This window comes from Hemicordylus capensis, chromosome 2 (genome assembly GCF_027244095.1).
Source record: "Hemicordylus capensis ecotype Gifberg chromosome 2, rHemCap1.1.pri, whole genome shotgun sequence".
Lineage (NCBI taxonomy): Eukaryota > Metazoa > Chordata > Lepidosauria > Squamata > Cordylidae > Hemicordylus > Hemicordylus capensis.
In genome coordinates, this window is record NC_069658.1 from 260,533,225 (window position 1) to 260,548,712 (window position 15,488).

At 46.2% G+C, this 15,488-nt stretch overlaps 1 protein-coding gene across 7 annotated transcripts; it reads right to left on the reverse strand.

Moving 5' to 3' along the window:
- Positions 1–6,012: 6,012 nt before the first annotated feature.
- Positions 6,013–15,054, reverse strand: LOC128345959 (C-type lectin domain family 2 member D-like). Of its 7 annotated transcripts, none has more exons than XR_008316718.1 (3): positions 12,238–14,447; positions 8,049–8,155; positions 6,013–6,658 (listed from the first exon to the last, which is right to left on the reverse strand). XR_008316718.1 is itself a non-coding variant. In XM_053298697.1 (3 exons), the coding sequence occupies exons 1-3, from the start codon at positions 14,959–14,961 to the stop codon at positions 6,526–6,528; spliced, it is 339 nt and encodes a 112-aa protein (XP_053154672.1). In that variant the 5' UTR covers positions 14,962–15,054; the 3' UTR covers positions 6,013–6,525. The 7 variants fall into 7 exon arrangements, 3 of the variants coding, with proteins under 3 accessions (XP_053154672.1, XP_053154674.1, XP_053154673.1); XR_008316717.1 differs by having other exon boundaries at positions 12,322–14,444; XR_008316720.1 differs by lacking the exon at positions 12,238–14,447 and adding an exon at positions 9,423–11,516.
- Between the last annotated feature and the right edge of the window lie 434 nt (positions 15,055–15,488).

Consider the following 15,488-nt stretch of genomic DNA (forward strand, 5'->3'; position numbering starts at 1 on the left):
GGAGATATTGCTAAATTAGAACAAAAGAGCTTTAAGAGAGGTCATAACCTTACCTTTGAAGAAAAATTAGCTTTATCATCCTTTGAGACTAATCCCAATATTATCATTAAATTTGCAGATAAAGGGGGTGATATTGTTGTGTTTTGGATAAGGTTGATTTTTTAATCTGAGGCATATCATCAAGATTATTTACAAATCCAGAGAGTTGCTATGGGTAGCCCAGTTGCTCTCAGTATTGCAAATGTATATATGGCTCATTTAGAAACTAACATTATTTTGAATGATGACAGGAATCCTTATAAGAAGCATTTTTATACTATAGTAGAACCATTGATGATATTTTCATCATTGTCCAATCTGATTGTTTTATACCTTCATTTTTTGATTGGATCAACTCAATTGACCCACACACATTGATTACTGGACATGTTAATGATCATTCCACCTCATTTTTAGATATCACAGTGTACAAAGAGACCAACAACATCTTGGCGAGAGAGTACTATAAGCCTACAGATAGGCTTTATGTTTTGCACTATACAAGTTTCCATCCTAGGCACATCAAAGATAACATTCAATTTGGACAATTTTTAAGATGAAAAAGAAATTGAGCAAGTGACAATATTCTCAGTCAACAAAGGGAGGAATACTCCCAGGGATTAAAAAGCAGGAGTGTCAGCAGCTGGTCCATCCGGTGTTGGAGTCTAGCTGGCAATGTGCAAAGCAGGGAATAGAGCAGGGCATGGCAAGAAACAGAGTTCAAGGCAGGAAGCCAGTCTGGGTCACAGAGGCCAAGGCACACATCTGGAAGCTCCTTGGCTCAGGCTGGTAGATGCTCCACGAATGATGTGTGTTATTTTCCAGCACCTGGCTGCAGACTTGATTTATAGCCAGGCTTGATGGCTCTCAGCTGGCATGGATTCAGGATCTACCAGACCTGTTAAGGAGATGTTTGCTCCTTCTGATAGTCTCCAGCTGGTGTTGGCATCTTGTAATTCTCCTTTGTAGTGGAGTCAGAGGGGGCTTCCCATTTAACTCAGGGTCCTGCTCTCCACTCCCCATCTCCGCTGCCTCTGACTGCTCTGCTTGTCCTGGAACTGCAACCAGTCCTGCTTCAGCTGTTTCTTGTGGACCAATAGCTGAGCTTTTCACGTACACCTGCGTTGGCTGGAGGACTGACAGCATCCTCTTCCCCTTCACTATCTGAGGACAGGGGCATGACAAGGGCTTTCCCCCAAAGCATAATAGACATTGCTGCGAGATGGGCAGAGGGGATAGCTAGTCACACATTATTTGAAAACAAACCTCCTGCACCTCAGTCCACATTGTTTGTTCTATGGAGTTTAGCCCCTTAGCTAGTTTGATCAAACAGACCATTAAGAGACACTGAGGCAAGTCTCATGATCAGTGAGACTCACCGGAATGAGGTCTGTGGAGCCCTGGGCGGCCGGATCAACATCCCACACAACTGCCAGCTCCATCACAGAGCTGGTGGGGGCTGTGGGGATCGGGGGCCACGCGGTCCCTGGAAGTTTCAGGGGGAAGTTTCCAGTGCGCATGGCATCCTGGAGAGACTCCCGAGCCCAGAAGCAAGCAGCCTGCAAGCCGCCTCCCCATCAGAGGTCTACTCGTGTGTTGTCGTGCGCTGCAGCAACACATGAGCAGAACGCCAAGGTTAACGGAGCGCTCACTCTGTTAACCTCAGCGAAGGGGAAGGGTAGTTTTGACGATTTGCTGCCAGGAGCCGTGCAGCTCCCGTGGCAGCACAGGATCGCCAAAAAGTGGGCTAGGCTCCCTTAGCCCACTTTTTGGCAATTGTGAGAATAGATTCGTTGACATATAGTCCAAGGTCTTCCAGACTGTGGCAAACCACCAGGAATGGGTTATTGTAGAACATCTAATCTGAAGGATCATTTAGTTCATTCCGATATCAGGCATACTAGGATGCACTCCAACATGAAACTTATGGGACATTATAGGTGTGGTCATTGTTGCTGCTGTTTTCATTCCATGGAGATCAAGCAATTTGTTAATCCCAACAATAGTCATTCTTTTACATTAAGATCTTACACGAATTGCCTTACATCTCAAGTTGTATACATTATTATTTGCCCTTGTTCACTATTTATGTGGGTCAAACCAGTAGACCATTAAAAACCAGTATAATTGAGCACAAACATAAAATCAGGACACGAAACCCATTGACTGCACATTTTCTGGAGTTCAATCATGGTGTGGATGAGTTGAAGTTCTTTGCCATTGAGAAAATTTTTGTATCTAGTTAAAAAGGAATAGATCCAACAATTAAATTACTTCAACACGAAGCCTTTTGGATTTTTTATTTGAATACTGTAGTTCCATATGGACTCAATGAGAAAATGGATTTTTCATCTTTTTTGTAAGAACATTTAGTATTGCTACATGTATGATCACAATACATGGCTGCAGATGTCCTTGATATATCACTTAGCATTGTGTAGTATACCCCAAGTCTGTTTCTTGCAGCCATGTTAGACCAGCTGGCAATTGGCATATAAGTTTTATATTGTTGTTGTTTTTAATTCATACATTCCAATCCTATATGGACCTGTTGAAAAATCTGTTCATCACTTTGGTGAAAATTACTTAGGTTCCAGCATACATCCAGCACTGTAAAATCATTGTTTTATTTTAAGTACTTTTGGGGTTAGCACCTATCATTGGTAGCACAACTTCAGTTTTTCAATTACAACTGATTTTCAGTGGGTATAAGCTGGATTTGAGAAGGTTGTTGTAGGAGTAAGCTTTGTATCTGTTTGTTCAAGGGAACTTTCTGGAAGTAGTTAAAGAGATTGCATAAGAGTATTACACAAGTTGTTGGCTTGGTTTGTTATAACACAGTTTTTTGAAAAGGAGATCTCATGATATTCTGAATTGTTTATATTTATTACCAGTTGAGTGTTTGTGAAGTTCAGAAACCTTTTTACCTTTGGGAATGGAATATGGGTATGTTTTCACTATACCTTCTTGTAATATAAATAGTTTATATATATTCTAAGTTTTGTATAAACTCTATTTGGTTTATTACTATGTTGTTATAAAGTATCTCTTGTGGGGGCAGGGATGTAGCAAGGTTGTAGTGGACCCAGAGATAAGATTTTAAAATGTTCCCTCCCCTCACTGAAGCTCAGCTCATGAAGTAAAGAAATCTTAAATGAGGCTGAATAGTGGTAACAAAAAGCATAGTAAAATTTTATAAATTGTAGATGATGCAAGTCATTTAATGGTACTAGAGAAGGACATGCTGTTCTGGTAGCTCCCGGTCTTAGCACTCATCTCAGTTTCAGAGGATGAATACAACTGAAGGAAACCCGGGTGGGTGCATGGCTGGGGGAGTCAGTCATGTGACTTGTCTTGGGGGGGGGGCCCAAGGCAGTGGGCCCCCAGACAACTGTCTCCCCTTGCTCTATTATAGTTATGCCCCTGTGTGGAGGTTATATTGAGGAGGTGTACTCTCTGAAATACAATTGAAGTTTATACAGTAACTGAGTTTTTCTCTTGGAAGATTAGGACATTGAAGCATGTGGACCAATGTTAGTCTGACAAGATTAACTTCCACTTGAAAAAGAGAAATCTCAAAATGGAGGTCACTGTTGTGCTTGGACTTGTTTGTTCATGTTTCATACCCATTTCCACATCATGGACTTCATTGCTCCTCTTTGAGCATACAGTTTCATCAATATTTCCCATTGTTTTGATTTTGCTTATACTGAATATATTTCCAACTGTAGACTTATTGGACTAGGTTGTATTTGTTTCTTTCCTATTGGTTAGTGGCTAGTCTGGTGGGGGAATCTACCCCCACCCTGTGGTATTGGCCAGAGCAGCCGCTGGGCAGGCCTATCTGGCCAAGTGGTCATTGCAAACTGCGAGGAGCACTGGAGTGCCTTGCAGGTTCAAGGACTGCTGGGCCAGACAGGCCCACCAGTGGCCGCTCTGGCTACTGCCACTGGGTGGGGAGAGGCCTGCTCGGTTCATCCCCCAACCATGCGCATTGGCGGCTAAAGGAAAGTGTTGGCGAGGCAGCAGTGGGATGTGTGTTGGGTGGTGGCAGGAGGCCCCCCACCTTTGGAGGGCCCCCCGGACCTTTGGAGGCCATGGGCTGGGTCCCCAAGGTCTGGGGGTTAGAGTGCCTCTGCTCATAGGGAATCATTAGGAGGAAAAGTCATAATACCCCAGAGTCTAAACACTTCAAAAATAGTGACTGCACGTTTTGCTCCATAACTCCACTTCTACAAGGGCTAGAGCTCAGCTCTCTCTCTCTTTTTCTTTTAACACCCCAGTAAGTCCATGAAGTATCACTGCCTCCACCCAGGGATTCCATGCTTTTGCCATGACATGTCCAGGGAGCCTGAGTCCAACCATCTGATGGCCAAACAGTGCTATGTGTCTGAAAAGGTGATGGGCCAGTGATGTTTCAGCTGGCATCCCAAACAGCACTACTGCTGAAAAATCAGTGGCTCCATGCAAGGAGGAAGAGGTGCCCCTTCCCTTTACGGCCCAGGAAGCCCAAGCACCACCCCACTGTGGAGCAGGCATAGGGAAGGGGCTGTGAGAGGGTCTGGGGCAGTACCTGGAGCAGAGGTCAAGGAAGTGCCAATGGATGCTGATAAAGAGGCAAGTGGTGTAGTGGCATCAGCACAGATAATTCCATGTACTGCAAAAAGTTTAAAACAATGTCCACCTTGCAACACACACACGCAAGCTGGGTCTTCTTCTGTGTGCTTTGGCAGTGGGAACCACCACAGAGCAGGCCTCCATGTCTCAGCAGTGCTACGGACAGTGCCAGCTTCCTCCTGCAGCTCACCTGTGCTGGAGGTGCATAAAATTGGTTGGATACAGAAGGTTTGTCATGGGCAGCAGGCCAGACTGCTCTGTAAGATACTGTGGGAGTGGTGCTTAGCACTGCGCTGCAGTAGCCGAACAGAGATGGAGGCTTTTGTGGCCCAGATTCCTGGGAGAGACTTGCCTGCGGAGAGGGCAGGGGGCACTCTTGCTTTGCTGCACTACATCTCAAGGTGGTGTACAACATTTAATATAAAAGTTAAATTTGCGCAAAATACAGTCAAAACAAGTAAACAGTTGAAAATTAATTTCAGTGAAGAGCTTGAGAACAGCTGCATCTTGAGGGTCTTCCTAAAAGCAAGCAGAGAAGGAAATGCTCTTATTTCAGCAGGGAGTGTATTGCAAAAGTCTGGGGCAGCCGTAGAGAAGGTCCGGTCCCAAGTCTCCACCAAATGAGCTGGCAGCAACCATAACCGGATCTCTCCAGATGGTCGTAATAGGCAACAGGGTTCATGGCAAAGAAGATGCTCTCTTAAGTACCCTGGACCCAAGCCATTGAGGGCTTTATAGGTAATAAACAACACTTTGTATTTTGCCTGAAAATGTATCAGCAGCCAGTGCAGTTGTTTTAAAATTGGTATTATATGGTCCCTTAGGGATGTCCCAGAGACCAGTCTGGCTGCTGCATTCTGTACAAATTGTAATTTCCAGATTACATACCAAGGCAGCCCCGTGTAGAATGCATTACAGTAGTCAAGCCTAGGAGGTTACCAGCAAATGCACTCCTGTTTTAAGGCCATTTGCCTCCAGAAATGGACTTTGTCTACGTATCAGCCAAAGCTGATAAAAAGAACTGGCCACTGCCTCAACCTGAGAAAGTTTTGGACCCAGGAGCATTCCTGAGCTACGTACCTGATCTTTCGGGGGGAGTATAACCCCATCCAGAACAGGCAGATCTAAATCATCTTGTGGGTCCCTGATCCCCCACAGTCAGTAATGCTGTCTTATTTGGATTCAACCTCAGTTTGTTATCCCTCATCCAGCCCATTACCACCTCCAAGCAGGCATTTAGGGAAGTTATACCATTTCCTGATGAGGTTGACTTGGAGAAAGATCTGGGTGTCATCAGCATATTGATAACACCCTGCAGAGTTTTTTATATTGCACAAACTACAGTCAGATTCATACTTGAAGAAAATGTTTCATATGGACTTTAATATTTTATCTAAGTACTAATATTGACATTCATACTAGCTTATGTGCCACATCCAAATAATTTACACTGTGCTAGTGCTTGTAGGGAGAATACAGGGGCACATGCAGTTCCACTGAGATGAGGAAATATTTCCAAACACTTCATTTCAGAATCCTGATCCAAACACTACCATGATGCATCTAAAATCAGTCATGTTTTTGATGAATCTTCTTGAGGGATGCTTCCAAGAACAGACATCTTTGTGATTGCTTCATCAGGAGTCATGCTAAGTCACCTTCATTTTCATTAAAGAGACACATGCAGCCACTGCCTTCACTTAAACCAAAGAACAGATACTATTCAAGGAGCTGATGTGCAACTTGAATTCATTGAAATGGAACTCATTGAAGAGTCCTGTCAGCCATATTTTGCATGGAAATGAGCTAATCAAGACTGCAAATGGAACTGCAAAGTGGAGCTCTTCCAGAAGTTTCACACATCTCCACTTATAGTAAGGCTTCCTTCTCAGCAGCAAGGACAGGCTTCTTGCATATCCAGTTTCGATGGTTGTCACAGTTTGTTGAGCTGACTATGTTATCATTCAGGTAGGCACAGAGTCCTTCGCCTTTAATTTGAAACCTGCAACAAAAATTGCCCCAGAGAGAGATTCAGCATTAGTGGCCTTTTGAGAATCAAATAGGAATATAGGAAGTTGCTATATACCAAGTCAGACCCTTGGTCCATCTAGTGCAGTATTGTCTACACAGACTGGCAATGGCTTCTCCAAGGCTGCAGGCAGGAGTCTCTCTCAGCCCTATTTTGTAGATGCCAGGGAGGGGACTTGGAGCCTTCTGCATGCAGGCATGCAGGTGCCCTTCCCAGAACGGCCCCATACCCCAAGGGGAATATCTCATAGTGCTCACACATGTAGTCTCCCATTCAAATGCAAACCAGGACAGACCCTGCTTAACAAGATGGACTATTCACACTTGCTACCACAAGACCAGCTCTTCCTCCAATTCCCTTCCTTTCTTCATTCAAGCATTCACTAATCACTCCCTGTTCAAAATCGCTTCTAATGCCTCAAGCATGTGATCTATAGGCTCATTTGTAGGATTAAAACTGGGTAGGAGAAGCATCTTATCCCATTTCGGGAGCTGCATGAGCTCCTGGTTGTGTGCAAGGCAAAGACAAGGCAGGAGGGAGGCTCAGTCTTACCTAGCTACTGAAGGCGGTAAGAGGAATCACCCTACCTAGTGGGAGATCAGCGGACGACCACTGCTTGCCTGTGCCTCCTGTCTTGTTTTTCCCTTGCGTACCACCACAAAATGGAAGCACACACAGCTGAAACTGGGTAGGACACTCCTTCTACCCAGTTTTTAACCATGTGGTCTTATATGCACTGCCTCTGGGTTTCGTTTTATTGTCCTCTGCGGACCCCCCTCTAGTCTGCCCCTCACCCCTTCCATTCCAGAGCCATCAAAATACACTTCCAGTCCCCAGAGTAAAGTGTGTAGGACAAGTGGTCCCCCAAGTACACTGTCAAAATGGCCATTTCTGCCTTGTGGCTGTGCCCCTTCAGGCTTTCATCCCAAGTGGGTTTTGGGAGGGCGAAGTCACTCAGTGGGGCTTCCATGAGGTCAGGTTGCAAGACTCTTGAAACCAAGAAGTACTTACTTGGCTTAAAGAACATCAGCAAGCATGAACAAAAAAAGGGGGGGGATATCATTGATAGGGAGACTCAAACCTTCATATAATGGTGCAGCACATGACATGAATACAAAAAGTAAAAGCGTTTTGCACTTGAAAACCAACATTGCCCAAAAGGAATACTGAGGAATGTTGCAACATTGCAAGGAGTATGCTACTATATTGGGCTGAATGGTTGGAAGATCACACCACTGGCTGAATCAATGCTTAGCTGACAGAAGTGAAGTACATAAATAAAACTACTCCTCAGGATAGCCAACTGTCTAAGCATGCCTCTGCCCCAAATTCACTGGCCCAATGTGAAAAGGGCAACACTTACCAGTCACTAACAAGCGAACCATTTGGCCATTTCCAGGGCTGTTCTACACTCTCCCTCTGGAGGTTAATCCAATAGTCAGTAGGTTCTGCATTGCACTCTACGAATTCCTTTAATAAAACAAGTCAGGCTTAAAATGTATTCTATGCATCACTTTAAGTCCTGCAATATTGTGAGTGTCTGGCACATCTTGAACCTTTATTGATACAGTGGGTTATAAATAAAATATATTCCCTCAACAGACATGGTCTTCATCCCCTTCGATTTATTCAATCTGTCCTATTCAGCAGCTAAAGGAAAAGACTCTTTCCCCTATGACACAGAGCAATTAGCCTGTGGAATGCATTGTCCTGAGGTGTTATGACATCCAATATTATAACCAGTTCTCCTTTTAAGGGAGAACCTTAAAAAGCTCTGGCTAATTCTGCAAAATAATAATAAGCCAGAACAGTCCTGAGCTGGGAAAGAAATAAGTAGTTACTTGCTCTGGCTGAACCACAACCACACACAGTTTCCCCACATAATTTGTTAGAAGGCAAGGGAGAGAAAGAGAAGGCTGGTCTTCGTGAAATGCAGTGGATTCATAGTTTGTCATTGAAAATCTTATATGCTACCAAAGAATCTACACTCAGAACACTTCAGAAACAACAAAACCCAGTACCCCATGGGTTAGCAACCCATGGGGGCGGTTGGCACCCTCTTTGCACTAGACCACCACTCACTCTGGGCCACCCCAGCACCCCACAAGTGGCTTTAAGGTTTTTTTCCATAGGGAAGAATGGAGGTTTCAGCAGCCCCATAACTGCACTTGGGGGTGCTGGGGTGGCCCAGATCGAGGGTGCCAACCGCCCCCATGGGTTGCTAACCCATAGGGTACTGGGTTTTGTTGTTTCTGAAGTGTTCTGAGTGTAGATTCTTTGGTAACATATAAGATTTTCAATGACAAACTATGATTCCACTCTCATTGCTAACCTTAAAGACACACAAACTTCAAAAATCACTTAAAAATCAGCCCTTTGCCCAATTCCTTTCAGATAATTCTGATAGCTACCTAGCCCCCCTTGGGCACTACCACCCACCACACTCTGCTCTTGGACACCCCTTTTCCCCCCGACATGAAGCTATACGTTTGCTGACACCTCCATGCTTCTTTATGGAGAAAAACCTTAAAGTTGCGTAAACTTCAAAAATCACTTAAAAATCAGCCTTTTGCCCAATTCCTTTCAAATAATTCTGATAGCTTCCTTGCCCACCCTGGGAACTACCACCCACCACACTCCACTCTAGGACACCCCTTTCTCCCCGACGTGAAGCTATACATTTGCTGCAATTCTAATTATTCTCTATGAGGAATTCCAAAATAATTTTAAAATTCACCAATAATCAGAGGAGTGTCCGATTGCCTTGGAACTTTGTGGATAGTAGGCACCCCTGGTTGTCTACCACCTACCCCACTTTTGTGCCCCTAGGTGCTCCACAATAGGGGATATGTGCTGGTTCTGGTCCTATTATACCCTATGAGAAAAATAATTAAAAATATTTCAAATATTCATAAAAAATCATAGGGGTGTCTGATTGCTTTGGGGTTTGCATGGTTGTTGGCACCCATGGGTGCTCCACAATAAGGAATAGTGGGCTGGTTCAAGTCCCATTATATCCTATGAGGAAAAAATAGAAATAATTTTCAAAAATTCATTAAAAATCATACGAGTGTCCGATTGCTTCGGGGTTTGGGTGGCAGGTACCCCTGGGTGCCAGCTACCATCCTATCAATTTTTGGGTGTCCAAACTGGTTTGAACCAGTTTGAATTCGAACCGAACCAGGGGGAGGTTCGAACAAAACCAAAACCGAACCACCCCCTCCTGGTTCGAACCTGGTTCTAATTCAAACTGAACCGGGCAAACCGGTTTTGTGCACATCCCTAGTTTACTGACCATCATTCTCCAATATTTAAATATATATATAAAACAGACAACATCAATTTCCTTTCATGTCAAAGGATATATCATTCAGCTTTAACCAAAAGCAATTGGCAAAATCAAAGCGGGCCAGTGTAATAGCACCATGCCATTATGTGGACAAGAATATTATTGGGACATACATTCCTTTTGCTTTCTACATGTTTTCTCAGACCTAACCAACCATCACTGAAATGCTCACATAGTTTCATTCCTGGGTCTGGATGCCATGCAAGTTGTGCTGCACATGAGCACTGTTCTAAGTAGTGACCCAAATGCTTGCTCTCTGGCACAACACTGCCAGGGCTGCCTTCCACATGCACACAGCAGCGCTCCCTGATCAACAATAGGAACATGGGAAGCTGTCATATACTGAGTCAGACCATTGGTCTATCTAGCTCGGTACTGTCTTCACAGACTGGCAGTGGCTTCTCCAAGGTTGCAGGCAGGAATCTCTCTCAGCCCTAACTTGGAGAAGCCAGGGAGAGAACTTGAAACCTTCTGCTCTTCCCAGAGTGGCTCCATGCCCTGAGGGGAATATCTTGCAGTGCTCACACTTCTAGTCTCCCATTCATATGCAGCCAGGGCAGACCCTGCTTAGCTATGGGGACAAGTCATGCTTGTTACCACAAGACCAGCTCTCCTCTGTCTCCCAGACAGAGTAGAGGGTTACATCAAAAATGTGTTATTGGAGCTTAGATTTTTCCATCATGTGTGCTCATGACCTTTTTCCAGGGCCTTGTGTGGCACCTGAAAGACTCACAAATGGAATCTAGCATTAGCTTTCCATGGTGGCAGCCAGGCAGGGGTGCAGCTGGAAGGGAAGCTTGAGAAGCAGCTCCCTACTCACAAAGACACTTTTCAGGGGCAAATGCAGTGGCGGCCCGTGAATGCGCCTGAGGGGGGCAGTGGGAGGCACCTTTAAGAGTAAATTAATTTGGTGCTCACCTCCACCACTCACCTGGCCGCTGGCAGGGGTTCGGCTCCGTGGAAGCCAGGTGACTGGAGGAGGCGCTTCCCCACCCTGGGGGCTGCAGGGTGTCATGTTGCGGCTCCGAACAGTGTTCAAGTGCCGTGGCGGTGGAGGTGAGCACCGAATTAATTTACTCTTAAAGGTTCCTTCCGCTCCACACACCCCCAGAGGCCAGTGACTTGCACACATTCCTGCATACAGTTCCTTCGCCCTACAATAGAACTCAAGCACAGGCTCACACCAATATATGGGTCAGTAACCAACCCTAATGGCTAACAGAAACCTTTGCTTCCTCCTCAGAACCTACCACCAGGCTCTGTCTCCTGTCTATTTCAGGATCTGCTCTGTAGCCCTGTTCAAGTAGCAAAATGGCTGGTCAACAGCTAGCAACGCTAATATATGTTTATACATCCACTAAGAAATTACTGTTGCTGTTGTTTTTTTCTTTTATCTATCATATTTATATACCACCTGATATTTGTATCGCTAGGTACATAATTTAAAATACAACCTATGTAAAAACAGAATAAGCACAACTAAAACAGTTTTTCAAAATAAAAACAATTCAAAATTCATTTTACCTAAAAGCCTGAGAAAACCAGTGTATCTGAAAAGCAGCCAGAGACAGAGCAGCTCTTTTTTCATTCCAGAGCTCTGGGGCAGCTACAGAGAAGGCCCAGTTCCCAGTCGCCACCCAAGGAGCAGGTGGCAACCATAACCTGACCTCCCCAGATGACCTTAGCAGGTGGCAGTCTCTCAAATAAAGGCACTCTCTTAAATTAAGGGACTCTTTTACCGTTTTCTGAGATGTTCTGACAGAATGGGAAACCTCCAAATCTGCTATGAGTTGGTATGAAGTATAAGGCATCAAATGCCGTTTAGCAGCAGACAGCTTCTGCCTCTCATACATGCACCATTAAACTGAACATCAAAACCATGGGATTTTAAAGAAAAGCCCCGATTTAATGTATTAGTCCTCACCATCAGAAGTTTACTAAACCTACCTTTAGAGACCATTTCAAGGGAGTGAGGCTTTTTTTGTGGGGGCAGGGATCCTGTTGTTCATGTTTATTATGAAGCCGCCATAACTCCTTTGCCATGATCTTATGTGGCACTTACCCAGACAGCAGGCTTTATCATGGGTTTACTGCAAGTTCACAGTTGCCAAACAACAACAACACCCCCACAACCACCCCACCCCGACACAAAAAAGTGGATTTTTTTAACCCCTGAAATAAATCGGGCAACACTAATACATACTGAAAAATCCAGATTGTGTGTGAAGTGCTCCTGGATACTTGCAGGGACTTCGGGGGTAAATTTGGGTGATATGTGAATACACACCTTCCATTTTGGAGGAGATGCGAACTAAAAGCCCTGTGTGAAAAAAGCCAGGGCTTTTGCTCTCTGCAAAACGGGAAATGATCACCTGGAACAACATGTCTTGGGTATAATTTGAGGATTTAACTCTGGGCGCTGCTGGTTCTCAATCCCAATGCCTGTTTAGAAAGGCAGTGCTCTCCTGTCTGGCCATTTGGCGACCATCCTTAAAAACCACAGTGCAAACAACCAACCCCCCTGGGTGTCTGATGCAGTCCTGTGGCCATTCCAAAGCCCAAAAATTATTCTGTCCATCTGAGGAACCAAAGCATTTCGATGGCCCTTCTCCGCCCGCAATATGAGCAACAGGGCACCTTGTCAGAGTTCCTCTTCTCTCAGTTAATAAGCGCCCACCCCCCAAATGAGCCCCTCTCTCTCTTTGCATCTTGAAACATGCCATGAACAAGAAAGAGTCACGAACACACGAAAAAGGATTTCAGAGTCTAAGCTTCAGGAACACGTTTTTTGATGTAACCCTCGGCTCGGGTCCGGTGGGAGATCGTTCTAGTTTTTTAAGGCACCTGGAAAATCGTTCTGGTTTTTAAGGCAGCTGGAAACAGTTGCGAATCAGCCACGGCGAGGTGGTCACAGTGGAGGCAGCACATTAACAAGGCAGCAGTCCAGTGATGAAGGCTGATCTGAACTGGAGGAGAAAGAAGACACGGGCGGGCGGCGGACGCTCATCTAGCCGCCGCCTCCTCCTCCTTACAGCCCGACTCCAGGCGAGGGAGTGAGTTCAAGTGGGCTCACTCCAAGTACGTGTGCACAGAGTGGCACCCTTCCTCCGTCCTTACACACAAGGAGTAGCCGATCTTCGACTTTGCTCTTCCCCAGGCTTCCTGCTTCCCCGGAGGCAGCTGCGCGCTGCCAGGAACGCAGATCCTCTCCGAAGCATTCGAGGAGTTCCCTCCCTGCCCGCGCCAAGCCTGATAATCATCTCTCCCAACCCCAAACATTTGCCCCCGAAAAGTGGCTTTGTAAGTAGGGAGCTGCTTCTCAAGCTTCCCTTCGGCTGCACTCCTGCCTACAGTCCGTTTGTGAGTCTTTCAGGTGCCACGCAAGGCCCTGGAAAAGGGTCCTGAACACACGTGATGGAAAAGGGTTTCAATCTGAGCTCCAGTAACCCATGTCACCCTCTGCTGGGTCTGGGGATTTCTGTGCCAATGTATTCTGGCAATCCTTCATGGGCCAACGGGAAATCAGTCCTCTTGCCGGGCAACCTGCCAGCAACCACAATGCAGACAGTACTACGTGGCGCAATTACAAACGAGCAGAGGTGCACGTAAGCAATTTGGGATCCGGGACATAAAGGCCTTTGGAGCCCCCCCACCACCACCACCACACCACCCAGGAGAGACTAGAGGATATGGGGGCCCCCAGGGGCTGTGGAGACCCTGGACTTCCGCCCCAAAGTCCAGGGGTTAGAGAGTGCCTCTGCAGAGGGAGTTTGACTCTGCCTTGCCTTGCCGTGTGTCCTGCTGTCTGGAGGAGAAGCAGGTAAACAATCCGACGACTCCCGTGCCTCTGCCGGGAAGGGAGGTGGAAAGAAGGACTCCTCGCCTGCTGTGCCGTTGTAGTATCACTTTGCCATATCCATCAACGAACTGAGCATGCTGCAGAGTGATAACTACGCCGTCTCGTCCCTCTGCCAGGAGCGGATGTGGAAAGGGGGAGGGGTGGAGTCCTCCTCCTCCTCCTCCTCGGACCGCAGTGCCGTCTCCTCTCGACTCCACGTCGTTGCTGCAGAAAAGGAGCTTCTCTCCCTTACAGGACCATCTCTCGGTTGTTCACTTGGATGCGCGCAGTTAAAGCCACCGCTCAGTGTTTGTTGGAATAGCCCAGTGGGGGAGACCCGAACACAGCCCCTATGTGCGGCTTGTGCTCTCCTCCGGACTGGAGGAGACTGCCGTGCCCTGCACGACACCGAGGAGTCCTTCTTATCTTGCCACGCCCCCTCCCGGCATAGGCAGGGGAGTCGGATTGTTTAGCTGCTTCTCCTCCAGACGACACACGACACGGCAAGGCAAGGCAGAGTGCCGTGGACTCCTGTGCTTCTTGCCTTGCCTTGCCCCTTCCCGGGAGTCCACGGCACCCACCGTGCAGAATGCAGCCCACTTTGATCAAGCTCTATATAAGCCCATCTCTTGCCAGTCTGGTCAGACACCTGCTGAAACATGGCCGATGCTGTTGCTCTCACTCAGCTCTCTGCTCAGCAGAACCGGGACAGCGTTATCCTTGATCTGTCCATGATAGAACCAGCAGCAGCTGACCAAAAGGAACCGAGAATGATTACCATTATTAACAGCGCTGTTAACCTTTACACCTCAGTAGGCACCGCTATTTCAGATCCACATCCCGGTGAGATCATACAAAAGATTATACAAAAGGCAAATGAGATGATGAACGAGATGATGAAAGACATGCTGATACATATGATCAAAACGTGGATTAAAGGGATGATTAAAAAGAGGATGGCACAATTCAGCAGCATCAAACAATTCTTACCGGGATGGCTATCCTCCTTATGAATATTACGATTATCGCTATTGGACTGGGAGAACAATGCTGTTCCGAAGAGCTACTTTTATTGCTATTATATTTCATGCTATATATTAAAACTATATACTAGCTGGCCTGGGCACAAAACATCTGCATCTCTACAAGCCGCTGCCTTCTCTCCTCCCCCCACCCCACCCCACCGCTGCCTTCTCTCACTTTCCTCTCCCCTTCCCGGCAACTTTATAGAGAGAGAGATCATGTTTAGGACCTGGACCTACAGGGGAAGTTTGCTGCAGAAAATGTACCTCCTCCTTCAACTAAACCAAGAGGCAGCCAAAACAGCGAAATGCTGACACCCACTGGAAGAAAAGAGTTTGTTCCAGACAAGACGGTGATAACAATCTTGGGGAGAGGCCAAGTTAATACTTGAGTATTTCAGAAAGCTGTTAGAAGAGACAAGGAGCAGTACTACAGTGCACTGTCTAGTCCCCTGCTAACTGGGCAAAGAGGCACCTTTTACCGTGGTGATTCTCTTTATTGAGCAGGGCGAGATTAACTGGCCCTATCCACCCCCAGCACAGTAATTCCAGTGACTGTTGCTGGTGTGTGTCTTAAGTTTCTTTTTATAATGT

Coding starts and splice junctions, on each gene's coding strand:
- LOC128345959 (XM_053298697.1), bottom strand. CDS start 14,961: ATGAAATATAATAGCAATAAAAGTAGCTCTTCGGAACAGCATTGTTCT. Junction 8,156..14,862: donor TAAGGAGGATAGCCATCCCG/GTAAGAATTGTT, acceptor GTTTTATTAAAG/GAATTCGTAGAGTGCAATGC. Junction 6,659..8,048: donor GGTTCGCTTGTTAGTGACTG/GTAAGTGTTGCC, acceptor TTTTTGTTGCAG/GTTTCAAATTAAAGGCGAAG.